General features: G+C 43.8%; 1 protein-coding gene across 2 annotated transcripts in view; it reads right to left on the bottom strand.

The window, feature by feature from the left end:
* Positions 1–9,566, bottom strand: part of usp25 (ubiquitin specific peptidase 25) — a 29,864-nt gene extending 20,298 nt beyond the window's left edge. For both annotated transcript variants that reach the window (XM_008290633.1, XM_008290634.1), the window contains exons 1-6: positions 9,327–9,566; positions 3,994–4,071; positions 3,527–3,671; positions 3,156–3,279; positions 2,378–2,540; positions 1,036–1,122 (exon numbers count right to left, since the gene is read on the bottom strand). In XM_008290633.1, the coding sequence (XP_008288855.1) occupies positions 1,036–1,122; positions 2,378–2,540; positions 3,156–3,279; positions 3,527–3,671; positions 3,994–4,071; positions 9,327–9,368 (639 nt within the window). In that variant the 5' untranslated portion in view covers positions 9,369–9,566. The remainder of the gene's footprint in view (positions 1–1,035; positions 1,123–2,377; positions 2,541–3,155; positions 3,280–3,526; positions 3,672–3,993; positions 4,072–9,326) is intronic.
* Between the last annotated feature and the right edge of the window lie 5,582 nt (positions 9,567–15,148).

Raw genomic sequence — 15,148 nt, 5'->3', positions numbered from 1 at the left:
GTTTTGTGTCACTTCATCATACATTTTTAAAGACTTTTTGTAATTTAAAGCAATGTTTAAACTGCTCTGTACGTAACACACTAAGGAGACATGGAGGAGCTGCAGCCCTGGTTGTGGAGCCTCCTCACAGACATCTCCTGACTGGCAGATGTTTCAAAACCACTTCACCATCAACACATATCTGATTTGGAAAGCATGCACTTCCCTTACTAGATCACAGCAGTGATTTGAGAACTTCTTTTTCCTAAATTTAACTTCTCTGTGGTCTTCAGATGTCATCGTAGTAACATTACGATATAACGAGCACATAATGAAAACACACTGGTTTCTCTGTGCTGGTGAGTCAGGGATGTTGATGTAAAGATTAGATTCCAAGCTCTAGCAGCCACACACTGCTACAGCAAAAGGTCAGTGATTAGAACTGAGATGAAGAGATGACTATCCCAAACCACACTTCCACAGCAGAGGCTTAAAGCAGATTAGCAGCAGGCTGCTAACCCTATGGTGAGCACTCTGTAGGGAAAAGATGGCAAAACAAAAACATGCTGACAAGTATGTTGCCAGTGTCGTGGTGACTGAGGCAGACTGGAGTATCTCAATTTAAAAAAAACAAAAACCGTAGTGATCAATCACGCCATGTGCTCTGTGCATGCTGATTTTTGTCCTGGTGGATAAACACCTAAAGCTTCATCACATGTTTCACACCAGTTGGTGCTCCTTGTAGCTTACACGCAGTGAGTTAAGTGAACTATCAGGGGCAAAATGATAAGCTGCAGTGACCGTAGGGCACAATCGCACAGCTGCTGACTGATGGCACATGTCTCTAAGAAGGTCAAACCCTCGGAGCTAAAGCACTGCGAGCTGTGATAGACTTTAGAGGAGCTGCGATGATATAAATGGGACGTAGACGGGGCAGATGTGAGGTTGCACACGGACGAACGAAGCAGCATTCCTGAAACAACATCACACACTGTCTTTGTTGTTTCCTTCTCGCTCTCCTGTGTGGAGTCCTAGAAGGACACGTGGGGGTCTCACCTTCTGGTTGCGAGGCAGGTCATGGACTCTGGCTGGCGGTGAGTAGTTGAGCACCAGCCTCTGGAACTCCAGCAGGTTGAACAGAGACTGGAGGTTGAAGAGGGATAAACACACATTAGTAACATTAAACTGAAGAAAACAAAACAACAACAGCAGCGTGGGCCACATACATGGTTCCATGCCAGACAGAAACTACAACAAACGGACTGAATAGTGTCTCAGTGAACAGAGGATTTTCTCAGCAACAGTCACAACATTCCTGAAGACCTCTCACAAGGACTCGTACCACTTGGTAAATTGTACATGCTTCATGCTTCTCAAGTCACTTTGTGTCTGTATTCCCCTGATGAATACAACAATACACTGAAAGCTTATGCATCATCTATCCTGTGGTGACCACAACCCTCTCACATTCTTCTGCTAATCAAAGCTAACGTATTCAGTAATAGATATTTGCTGCATTTTTACTATTTTGCTCTTGTTTTTTTTATTGTACCTATTATTTATTATTGTTTTTCTTTAAAAACCAGGACCTGAGTGCTAATTTTGTACCACAAATATTGTGAATGTGAGCTGGCGTGACAAATAAAGTTCCTGGAATCCTTGAATATCATGATAAAGGTAATTTTAAAAAAACAACCTGGAGGGATGTAGGAAAGTAAGGAAATGATAAAGGGATACTTTTAAAACATATATAACAAGCAAAATGACACTGAAGTGACAGAATATTAGATTACTGCGACACAAACATACTGCTCAACTTTAAATATTAATAACAAGAGCTACTTCGATCATCGCTTCGACCCGAGGCCATGATGTTTCTGCCTTCTACATTTATGTAAACACAGAAGTTCTACATTTTATCTGGATGAGAGAAAGTTGTTTACTCCTGCTTAAGTGCAGCTGGTTCAAGCATTGCCGCCTTGTCGCGGGTAACGTTACACACAGCAGCCAGGCACCATGTGACGGCGTATCCAGTGTTCATCTGGCATATTTCAGGTTGGGTCACATTCTATCACCAACTCCGCCAGCAAACGAGAAATCGAGTGTTTGTGGAAGCCGCGCTGAAACGGTCGAGCGTTTCTAACGTTTGCCAGCTTGTAAACATTCAGGCGGCTCTCTTATCTACAGCTGCTGAGTGTGACGGCGGCAGATTAAAGCAACGGGTTCTGCATCGTTACAATCACATGGAACGAAGCAGGGATGCACTGAGGAAAGACCTCAGAGCCTTCATAGGATTCTAACAGCAAAGACTGATTATCTCAAAGGGATTGACTGTGTTTTAAATTATGGTTTTGGTTTTGGACCCTTGGTAAGTCGGTGTATCTGTGTGCGTGCCCACCTGTATGACAGCACTGAACCAGCAGGTGTTGCCAACATTTTTCAGACCCACAGGGCAGTTGTCTATCCTCTTCCTGTCATGTGGGTTGGGTGAATCACTCCATACTTCTGTGTGGGTACGCTTTAGACTTGCCTTGTTCTCTGCTATGCTGGCCTCCAAAACTCTAAAAAAGCCAAACAAACAAACACAAGAAAAGAGAGGAAGGCACAAACACAAACAAATTCAAATGACGGCAACGCACATCGTTTTTCTTCCAGATGATCTCGGCATCGCCACACCTGCCTTCAAGTTCAATTCAAGGTCTTCAGATGTGATTTTTATTAGTTTTTAAAAAGAGGAATTTCACTATTAACATCTGGGGCGCAGACACGTCAGTCGCTGGCTCGTCTTTTGCAGTTTATCTGCACTAAATCTGCTAACAAGTGGTTTTCATGCTTCTTCATCCTTACATTTAATCTTTTGCCAGAAAAGAAACTCGCAGGTTAAAAGCGTAGGAACGCCATTACGAAGGGCTTATGAGCGGTTCAGTTTGGTCCGACTGGGGTTTAAATCGACTGTCTGACTCCTTATTGTGTTTACGTCACATCACACTGAACTTGCTGCTCAGGGTTGTGTTTAGATGTTTTTTAAAATTCCTTCAAATAAGGACATAATTAATTCATTTCATTTATTACATAGTAGGGAGCTCACTTTAAGAGTGTTGGGTTGTTTCACGTGCCGTTAGCTTTGACCTGACGGTATTTATTAGCACAGGGATCAGTCACACCCCTGAGCTCACCTGCTGATGGCCTGCTCTTCATCAGTGATGCCCGTCTCCCTGAACGCCCGGTTGGACTCCTCCAGGCTGAGGGCGATAGCCCTCTGCAGGTCATCTTTATCGTCCCCAGTCAGATCGATCACGTCTGGAAGAAGAAAACACACACAGGTCATGATCTGATTTAGCATTCCCAATAAAAAGTATTGTAAATTGTGTGTGATAATGACAAATGTCAAACATGGTAGAATTGTATTTCTAAGCTATGAGTATTTAAATAAAGAACTGTACTGCAGATGGAGGATATTAAACTGTAACCTGAGCTGATTTATTTATTTTCTTTTAATCAAAGTTCTACAGAACTTCTGAGCCAAAGGTTCCCGTGTGCTGCTCACTTGTGTCTGCCTGGCTGCCCACGCTGATGTATCTGTCGCTGGCCACCTGGGACGTCTGGTAGTAGGTAGTTTCATCTTGCTGAGGAACCTTAGCGTTCTTCTCTGTCAGAAAGGCCACAGCCTCAGCCAGGTCTCCATTGCTCACCTGCAGCAACGACGGGTTTGGTTAGGCTGATGTTAGGGTGTGAACACGTGAAACATAAGAGACGGGAGAAGACAACAAGACCCACCAAGTGCACGCAAAACTGTCTAAAGTACAGTAAATGTATGTCATGGTATGATTCAGTAGGTATGTGTGTTGAACAAACTGTACACTGTTAGTCTAGAGCGATAAACAGATGATGACCTCCACAAACAGTCTAATATGATTGGGTTTGAGACAGAAAAATCATCTCCTAATACAAGCAAACATTGTGCACATATACAGTGTGTGTTAGAGTTTGTAACCCGAGTGGTCCATGATGTACCTGCAGGGCCTGCTGAAGCAGCTGAACGTCTGTTGTGCCTGTGACCTCCTTCAACTGGTTTAGTAGCGTCTGCTGGTGCTGAGGAAGGATAAAAACGCAGTTCAGAGCACAACCTGTGGAAGTGAAGGAAGCAACGTGGTGCAGGTTCCTAAAAAAAGACTGCAGACGTAAACGGGCCGCAACTTTGTGGGTGAAAAAATACATCACCTGAATCAATAACAAACTTAGTCATGAGGCTCTTATTGTGGCAGCTGGATGTATTAGTGAAACAGGAAGTTAAGCACCTCTATCTAAGGCCATAGGACACCTTTTTATTATTATATTTCATATGTAGGGTTCCTTTGTAATGATTGTATTAAAAATAGGTGAGAATAAGATGTTTAATTTGTCATCATCGTTTTTTGAGTAACGTTTGCTGCCTTTTCTGAAACCAGAGTGGGAATGACTCGCCGTCTGTGTCGTATCTGATTATAAACTCTATTGTTGGTCCAATGAAACAAGCACAACCAATAGATCATCTTGGACAAAATCAGTGTCGAACACCTTTCATTGTTTTCGATTCGATTGAAATTAAATGTTAGTTGGAGCTCATGTGGGAACGCACCAACCGATGTCACGCCAACGGTTCAGATATTCACAACTGATCAACAGTGTTTAACTCAACACTGATTAATATCTGAAGCCAATGCACGGTCGCAGAACATCATCTGGACTCCCACCATCCAGAGGGAAGAACAATCTTTATTCTGCAGACTGTGGGAACTTTGCTGCATTAAAGTAAATCATAAAACAATCTTAGCGTCACATCACAACGTTAGAAATCGCCATCTAACTCATAAAGAATGCGTCTGTCAGTGCTCAACCCTGTGCATGTGTTCTGGTGAACCACTGATGTCAGAGCCAGCTGGGTCGCACAGCCTCGCCGCACACACTTCACCTGCAACGCAACAGCTCGAACAAACGCACTATAAATAATGGGCGAGTGCACTTAGTGTCAGCGTCCGAGGCAGAAGTCTTCAGTCTTGAGTGAGACGAACGCAGACCGCGGCTCTCGCAGGTGCGTCGGGCAACAGACAAGAGAACCAGTTCGAATGCCTCTTCATGTGTCAGGACTCATTACTGGAGGTTATTTTCACACACCGTGGACTGATTACACAACACTCTACACCCTCCATACCGCCAGCGCTTTGAGACGCTCGCTGGGGTTGCTACAGCTACTACACAACACGCAACGAAAAACAATCACGCCTGGAAGCACGATACGTCACCACCAACACAAAAACCAATCCTCCTCATCACCCCCCAACCACAGTCTGCAAAGTACCAGAGTAACAGTGATTTACAAATTAGGTGTCACAGAGACGTGGCTACAGGAAAACACTCTGGATCGCACTTTTAACAGCGACGGCTTTCAGACGGGAATGAATGTGAGAGGAAGGAGCTAACCGTCCTGGTCACTTTACAGCGAAGGAACATTTCTGCAGAGCCGACACCGACCTGCTCGCTGTGGGATTACACTACATACCTAGAGAGTCTCCACACGCCATCTTGGCTGTTGTTTAGGTAAATTACAGACGTACAGGGAAATCATCCACCGAAACATTGTGCCAAGCAAATATTTTCAGACCGATATGTTTTGTAAATAAAGTTTAACACGGTTACAGTTCAACGTGACAACATCAACAATATTAATAGTACATTAATATGAACACAATCCATCATCCATCATCTCTACACCTTAATCCTCACTGGGGGGGCGGAGCCAATCCCAGCTGACTCAGGGTGAAGGCAGGTTCACCTGGACAGGTAACCAGTCTATCACAGGGCTACACTTAGAGACAGACAACCAAGCACACTCACATTCACACCTACGGACAATTTACAATCACCAATTAACCTCAGCATGTTTCTGGACTGTGGGAGGAAGCCGGAGAACCCGGAGAGAACCCACGCTGCACGGGGAGAACATGGAGACTCCACGCAGAAAGATCCCAGGTGTCCTCACCGGGACGCCAACCAGCGACCTTCTAGCTGTGAGGCAACGATGCTAACCACTGATCCACCTGCAGCCCAGATTTATTACATGTCTTCTGGAAATATGACCAAATCTGCTGGCTTAGAAACACACATATAGCAACTTGAATTGTGAGTTTTGTTGCTGTAGACAGTTGTGTTAATGTCTCAGGGCATGGCCTCCTAACCTTTTGTAAGTTATTACAGTTGACTACAGCTTCTGACATCTCTGAGCCACTTTGATAAACTCATTAGACTCCAGCACAAACACTACAGTGGAAAGCCTGAGGAGCTCTGCACTGATCTGAAAAAACAAATCGATAGCTGAGAGACAATCAGTCAGGATGGTCAAGAGTCAACCAAGAATCCCCAGAGAGTAGATCTGCAATGAACTAGAAGCTGCTGGAACACAGGTGTCAGTGTCCAGGATGGGCTGAGAGGCTGCAGTGGAAGAAGGAAGTCTTTCTTCCTCAAGCCTTAATGCTGAACTGAAGTTCACTGCTGATCACACTGATGAAGAAAAGGCCTTCTGGGGGAAAGTTCTGCCATCAGATGAGAGAAAATTTGAAGGAATTTGCAGTTTTGGGAGTCACTGGGAACTCAAAACTGCCATGATGGTCTTTACAAGTGTTTGGAAACCTTTGTTCACGACTGTGTCATCACAACAAAATCATCTTCAGAACAAACTACGCATCGGGAAAACTTGCATTTACAGTTTGTACTAGCCTCCAGTAAGACTCTGCAGAAGCTCGTCTGTAGCCGGTTTGAGACTCAACCCTCATTCTGCTGCCAGCTACAAGACTTTCTGTGTGCTTCATTTAAACCCAGGGGGCAAATGTTTTTTACATCGTCACTGCTGAGAATCAGAAGAAAGTTAACTCCTTAGAGTAACGCATGCTTCAAATCCGATTTGTTTTCAGCAGCGAGTCCGATGCTCGTGTTCTCTGCCAGGGGAAGTCCTGCTCGGACTGGTGGCACGTCACTGCAAAGAATGACAAATATCACCACGGAAACTCGACTCTGAGGACTTACTGACGAGAAACCCCGTGTCCAAAATAAAACCTTACAACAGGATATGTTCATTTTTCTGTTCTTCAAACATTTTCGAACCACACAGTGAAGTCCCACTGAGGAAAACACCGGCTTCAATCACGGCAGGCGAGCTGCTGTGAAAATGGAAAAGAGCTCCATCACTACGGTAATCAGAGCAGCGTGGCTCATGGGCTTGGTATGCTTGAACTGAAGGGGGCAAGCAAACATTAAGACTAGAACTTAGCACCCTCTCAGACAACTACTGGATGTTCCCAACTAGCACCATCTATCGCTTTGTTATTCCAGTTGTTCATACTTTAATGTCGGCCATTCTACATACTCCATATTGTATGCCTGCCCATCTAGGAAGAGGACCACCCCTCTAGCTTACTGAGTTTTTTGTATCTTTCCTGCGATAAAGTGATTAAAGGAGTTGTTTCTGTATCTGAATAAAGGATCTAAGGATAGAGGGTGTTGTATGGTGTACAGCCTGTAAAGCTCTCACAGGGAAATGTGTTATATGGGGGCTATATATTGACTTGACAATGTGTTTTGGTCAGCGTCAGACGGACTGAAGGATGCAGGTATGTTGGCAGCGTCGGTAAAGTGAGAAGGAAGTCAGACCTCTGACAGATTTGGGACGAGTCGACCACAAGAGCAGTTACTCAGACATGCACGCATACATCTCATCTCCATGTGACACGTCTGGAATAGCTGTTTGACACACCGGTCATCGGCCTTTAAGTGGCAGCTTGTGAATAACGCCAAAGAATTCTTTGCGTGGCACCGAGGAGCTTCTGCAAATGGTTCCAAACAGGAACATTTGCAGGTTCTCGAGGCCGTCTTGTACGTTAAACTCACTGCAGAGTCAGGGTTAGACGTCCCTCGATCTGACCTCATCTCTCCAGCTACAGGTCACGACATGAAAACCGGCACCACGCCCTGCACTTATGAAACGCTCCGACGGTGAGGCACACAAATCCCAAAACACAGTAATCCATTATCACAACTAAGACTCATAACAAGAAGTAGCTTCAACTTTAAAACAACGACCTGCATGTGTTCACAAAAGTAGGTCATGTATAGTGGACTGAAAATGCATTCGACTATTTTAAATGTTGTACTGTTGTTAATGTTGGTTTAAATTCAGCCACTGAAAAGGTCAGACTGCATAATGAGGTTTGTATTACACTGCTGCTGCTGCTGCTGCTTATAAAATCAAGTATTTGTTCCTATGGCCCCACACGTCTTTGCTCATGTTCTCAGCTAAAGTGGGTTCACTTTAACCCACTGGGCTCATGCTGCAGAACACAAGAACTAAAGTGTGTGCAGCGTAGTAAAACACCACTGTGATTACATAAGCCTCATGCAAAAATATGATTTCTTCCCATTTGGACGAGCAAACATCTAACCTCCGTTTCAGTCAAGCGGGGGTTACATAACTAACCAGAGCTATGCAATGTGCTGGGCATGGTGGCCACTGAGCAAATCCCACAACCAGCACAGCTTCTTCTTGATGCACTTTGGTAAAACGAGAGTGTTGTCAGATGAAACACAATCATGATGAACCGTCACCCGCTTGGCTCGCTGTCCGGCCGCTCGCGCCCCGCCAAGCGCCGCGGCTCTCGGGTGTGTTCCCACCTTCGCCGCTGGCCACGCTTTGTAAACAAAGCTATCAGATATGGCGATGAGCGTCCCGAGGAAACGTTTGCTTCAACCACCGCTTCATACTGACCCTCACAGCCGAGGGGAGGCTAGAATATGACCGGTGTCCAGCCACAGAGCCCCGCACACACACCAGCTTTACTTACTACGAAGTTGACGACGCGCTAATGTTAAATCTGTCCCTGTCACTTGGCCTTGTTTATTTCAGTTGACGACACTGTTAGCACGGGATGCTAACGAGCAGAGCATCGCGAAAAAAAACAACAAACAAAAAAAATTGCTAGATTTGGTAACCGACTCAGACAAACAACGCTGAGGTTTAACTTAACTTTACGTAGGACCGTTAGCTAACGCCAGCTAGCAAAACAAGCTAGCAAAATATTGGATAACGTTTAGAGCTAGGATAACGTTAGGCCTAGCTTAAATGCAATTACTTGGGATTTACAAGCGGTTCGTTGCGGACAGGTGGCCCACAACTCTATTAAACAATAAGTCAAGGTTAAGCCAACAAACCGAGGAGCTGCCTAGCCGACGCTGGGACTGTTTTTCGGAGCCCTAAAACTATGCAGCTATGCAGTTAGGCTAAAGTTAGCTAGCCGCCAAGTTATCTTCTGTAAGCTTACCTTCTGAGAATGCTGCTGGAGGACATTCTGCTCCACGGTCATGGCCGGTTCGGAGGTGAACGTGATTAAATTCAAACCAGGAGTAGCGAAACGCGCTGGGTACCTGTCACCAAAGCGAATTAAAACAAGATGCTACGACGTCCCCTCCTTAATCAGCGACATTACGGGCGCCATGGCAGAGTGACTAGCGCAAGTCGTCAGCAGGCATGAAAACATTGCTCTGCCCTGGCGGAGATCGGGGATCGATTACTCGCGTCTGCCTCAACTGCATTTACGTCACAGAGCAGACCTGGAGAAATGAATTTAAAAATAAGAAATAACAAATATTTAACCTCGTATTTACGACCACAATGTTCCTGATAGTTGCAGATGTAATTCCCATGTATCATCCTGAACTTTTAGTGTTTATTTTATTTTATTTACTATGTAAGCTCTGTTGTAAACTGCGCAGGTGCAGCTTATTGTTTGCTGCTCGGATGCACCAAATTGCCTATTAGGTATTTAGTTTGTAAGTGACTTTCCAGAGAACTGAATATCTCCTACAGACTCGTAAAATACACGATCTCAGAAGAAACAAGACCAAAGCAAAAACTCATAATAATGGGGGAAAAAATTCTAAGAAGTTCACTAAGTGTGTCTGTAATTGGAAACTTACTGCAGCTGAATCCTGTTTTATTTTATATTAGAATGTATAGAATGATTTGATGGTACAAACAGCATCACTGACACCCACATCCTCAGGTGTGGCTCATACTGTACGGACAGTTACACGTGTTTTAGACTCAAATCATGATGGATGTTGCACCAAAGTAATAAATCTCAGCTTTAATTTGAGTGGGTTTTAATTTGTATAGGAGGATGTTTGTGGAAGATATAGTCCTCGTACCCAAATCTGAAAGCTCCCATATTGTGCACCTTTCAGCAAACTGATAGATGTCTCATGTGTGACCATAAATTAAATGTTTAGCTGTGAGGATGGATCATTTCCCCATGACTGTGTACCTCCTGGTTTTAGTCCTGTTTCTAATGGGTTGTTTCAGAGTCTGTAGCGTTTAGACCAGGACCTTCTATCACATCTAACTTTGTCATTATCCACTGAAATGAATTCACAGAGCAGCTGTTGTTTGTAACTCATGTGTTTGCTGAGTTGGTCAGACATCTTTGTAATATTTTCGCGGTGCAGAGCTGCAGCCTGGAAATCCCTCTGGAGTGACTGCTGGTTGACATGTAGTCTGAATAGTCCTGAAAACACATGAATGTACTCAGACTCTGTTTATTGGTTTCAGATCCGTGTTAAAGTTTGGGATGAGCTGACCGACCCAGGATGCTCCACCTCCCTAACCCACACAGCTCTACGGCTGCCGTGGCTGTACGCTCAGAAAGAGCTGAATGATGAAACGTTGTTCAGGGAGTTCTGATGCATTTGACCACAGAATGCTGGAGCACACCTCTGCATCATCCTCCTGCTTCCGTCAGCAGTAAAACCTTCAATAAATTCCAGTTTGCCAGTCCGACTGGCAGCCACACATGTCCAGGACACGACAGCAGCGGCTCCATGTTTGACGGATGAGGTCGGGTTCTGGGTCATGAGCTGCTCTCCTCCTCCCATCAGTTTGATAGAGGTTGATATTGGTTTCATCACCCAGTAGGATGTTTTCCCACAACTCTGCTGGTTTCTTCCTGGATGTCTTTTTTAGCTGCTCGTTGTGTTTCTGAGATTTACGGAGGGATTTCGTGTTGCGATGAATCTTCCGAGGTTCTGCTCATAAAGTCTTCTCTCCGTTGTTGACAAGGAAACATGTTCACGTAGATGCTCGAGAGCGTTCTGGACATGTCAGGAGATCCTTTTACCTCATACCCATACCTTCTTTAAGGTGAGAGCCGTCGTTTGGCCTCAGGGAGGTGCTATAACAGCAGCAGCAGCACAGAACCTCCACCATTACGTAACAGCAGAACGTCCATACCTCCAACACTCAGCAGCTTTGGTTTGATTTTGAATTCTGAAGCAAACATGCAGATCGATTCCACACAATGAAGGATGAGAGACGATATGGTGAATGTAGGAAATTCACATTGAGTCCAGTTAAATAAGACTGACCATAATTTCAGTATTTTCTATTTTTTAGAGACAGCTTTGTTCACGTATGTCACGTTCACGTCTCTTGACCTCCAGTTGTTGGTATCTCACAGTCATCGCTGTATCCCGTCGACAGCGTCTCGTAAGCGCAGGACTCTCATTAGCTGAACAACACAGGTCTTGTCGTTTCTGAAAGAAAGAAAAAATTCACTTGTCCAAATTCTGGCCTAATTATTCAGACAGAGAAAATAACACCAGCATGGAGACACTGGGCATTCAGATCTGTCAGCTGTTATTAATTCAGCGCAAGATGGAAGAGAACAGTCCTCTCACTCAGAACTGGGTCATCCTTTAGATGTTCAGGAACAGCGTTGTTGTAGTAGTTCTAACCGAAGCAGTCAGCGTGCTTTGTTAACATGAACTGTGTCATCTAACTAGTGCGCATAAATATTAATAGTCAGAACTTTATGGTGTTGCTGGGAGGAGAGTTTCAGAGCAGCAGTGTAAACAGGAAGCTTTCCTCAGGTCAGATGTGTTTTTTTTATTACATGTAATAACAGTGTAATAACACTGTTATTACATGTAATAACAGTGTTATTACAATCTTGCTGAAATTAAAGCTATGCATAAACATATAGACGATATCAACACATTTTTTCGTCGTAGCCTTGATGCCCAGCTCTACAGTGAGCTCCCTCCTTCAGCTCTTTGTCCAGCAGATGGCGTCATCCTCCTTTTGAGCTGCAGCTTGCGTAACGACGGACCCACAGAGAAGCAGCAGGAGAGTGCAGAAGGAAATGAATCATGAAAACAATTCCACTTGGTGAATCAAGTAGCATTATAAATCACAAAGTCTGTTTCCAGTTTTCATCCCTTATTTAATATTTTACTCTTCTTCTATGTGCAGAATGCAGAATACTGACCGACCACCGGAGTGAGTGTGAAGGTTACCTGAAGCACTCAGAGCATCCTCTTTGTCTGAGCAGACGCATCGCACAGTTTGACCTCAAGGCAAGAGGAAGAGTCAAAGAGTCTGGGAAGCTGTCAAGAAACCAATCAGAAAAAATAAGTTGATGAATCAATTGGCGAAGTCAGAGAGTAGCCGCGGCAGCCTGAGCAGATCCTCCACCGACAGGCTGATATGAAGAGCGAAGACTTGTTTGTTGAGGATCAAAACGGATCCTGAAAGCGAGCCCGAGGGCTGTATGATAATAACTTCACTCACACCAGGACGTTTAAAATCCCCCTCTGTGTCTTAGTCAGTAATCCAACACGAATAACTGAACTTTAATTTAAATTCAGAAGATAAAAGATCATGAAATGCTCTTTATTTGTTGCAGGAGTGGGTGTTTTGAACAAGTACATATCATGTAAATCTATGAATAAAGGAACACAGTGATAATAAAACCTCATTATCTTGTGATGCTAAGACGTGTGGAAACATTTCAGTCAGAAATTCTGGTTCTGTGATTATTTTTTGTTTCTAAGGGAACATATTTGTGCTGGAAAAATACTGGAAATATCGTAGATGAACCTGTATTTGCTCTGTTGCCAAACCTGCCACGCCTTCAACCTGCACAATGAATAAAACAGTAAAAGATTAAAGTACTTTATTTTTTCTAAATTCAAGGATTCAAGGCCTTTATTGGTCATAAACACAGTTATACCTGGTGTAAGGTGCATTAAATGTGTTGTGTAGCTGTTCCACACTGAAACAACAATAAAGAGATGAACAAGAATAAAGATAGAGAGAGAAAGGGATGAAAATAAATAAATCTAATTTTCAACAATGCAAAAAGAGATGGAATAAATAAAGAAAATAATAATACATGTATATACACAAAGTGCAAAGTGACCGGCTGGGTTGTTATCGAGTCTATTTTTAAATGCATTCATGTGTATTTTTAAATTCTTCAGCTCTTAGTTGTAGCTTGACTTTATTTTAGCTAATTAATGCCTTGGACGGACACCAGCTCCACAGGGATTCAGAAAAAGGAAAAGAAGGAGCAGAAAACCGAGGATGAAAATGTTTTGACGCGTGGCCATTTTCCCCAGAAGTCTCATCTTTAAGCCCGTGGTACCGACCACAGCGCCTGGTCCGTGGCTAAAATAAGACCCTTTGCAAACAGACCAGGTTGAGCTGCTTCCAAGCTGTCGCTCTGCATACACATTATATTTCAACAATGTTTTGGAAACAGCATTTTGAAATACATCCATGTCTATCCCCCATGTGCTGCCCTCTTCAGTCTGTCTGTGCACTGGCCAGGTTTTACTCACTGTCCATGTTGTACTCGGGGGTTTGAGACACAGGCCCGGTCCGAGGCTGCCAGTGGACTTACTGTGATGTGAGTGTGTATATGTTATGGAGGCAGCTCTCTGAATCGGGCTGACGAAGCATCGCCCAGCATCCTCCACCCACTCCAGACCTGGTCGCTACAGGAAACTGAATTGTGATGATTTTTACGAGTGCGTTCTGTCACATAACGGCTTTAAATCCAAACGAGTCGAAATCGGATAGAACTGTGAGGAGTCCAGTTTCACACGTTATCTCACACAGTGTTAAAGGCAGAGAGAGTAAAACGGCTTGATTGGTGCATCTTATTACCCATAATTCCTTCTGTAACATGACTGTAAACAGAAAAAAAACTATAGATTTGTCTAAAGATAATCTTTACAAGTCGCGGTGGAAAGTGGCCAATCAATCAATAAATCAATCAAATCCAGTGTTTTATTCTGTCACACCACAGAGCCCAGCGTTATTCCCAACATGCTGACTTATTGTTTCCCAACAGGATATTTATCTGCCATAAAACAAGGAACCATAAAGACAGACGGGGAATCTGAAAGCATTTCTCCTCAGACTAAAGCATGGCAGCATATAGAGGTCCTGGTCTTCAAATAAGCAAGATAAGACGTGTTTTGCGGTCAGGGGAAATTACAGAGATGCTCGTAGCTGATTCTCATATTTAATATCACATACAGATGCGGCGGTCTCCTGTAGATGTTATGATACCGAGTAAAAAAATGAACACAATACCTGCAGACTTTACAGCGCTGGAAGGAATACAGTCGGTGAATATATGTCTGTGTCGGAAGCGGTCACGGCATCAGTAATACAACATTTAATTTTAAACAACACTGATTGTATCCTCTCCCCTCGCTATCTGTTTTACCTCAGAGTGCAATATGAGCATTGATTTTATGACAGTGTAAAGAATGAAGTAGTTAAACCCAGTCGTGACTCGATGTAGGGCATCCTGACCACATCTTTGTGTTTTTAAAGGATTTCAGCCATTTTCTAGGTTTTCTAGCTCATGTAATCCTGGACGTTCATCACTTCCTGTTCATCAGCTGTCTTCAGTAAAAAACAAACAAACTACATGTCAGATTCTTTTTAAAATGAGATTATTTGGGTGGTTAATTAATGTATAATCGCCAATATTTTATTCAGAATGTGTATCACGTGTCTTTCGAAGGGTTTTGAAAAAGAGAAAAATATTATTTGTAGATCAAGGCCAACATGCTAACATGCTAACGTTTAGTATGTAATGTAACCATGTTCCGTGTTTCAGTTTAACGTGTTAGCATGCTAACATTTGCAAATTAGCACCATGTGTTAAGCACAGGGCTGCAGGCGTCTCAGTGGTTAGCACTGTCGCCTCACAGCCAGAAGGTCTCCGGTTGGCGTCCCGGTGAGGACACCCGGGATCTTTCTGCGTGGAGTCTCCATGTTCTCCCCGTGCAG

The sequence above is a fragment of the Stegastes partitus genome, unplaced genomic scaffold, assembly GCF_000690725.1.
Source record: "Stegastes partitus isolate 25-593 unplaced genomic scaffold, Stegastes_partitus-1.0.2 Scaffold687, whole genome shotgun sequence".
NCBI lineage: Eukaryota > Metazoa > Chordata > Actinopteri > Pomacentridae > Stegastes > Stegastes partitus.
The sequence above is the reverse complement of the archived record's forward strand: the minus strand, read 5'-3'. Positions and strand labels throughout refer to the sequence as shown.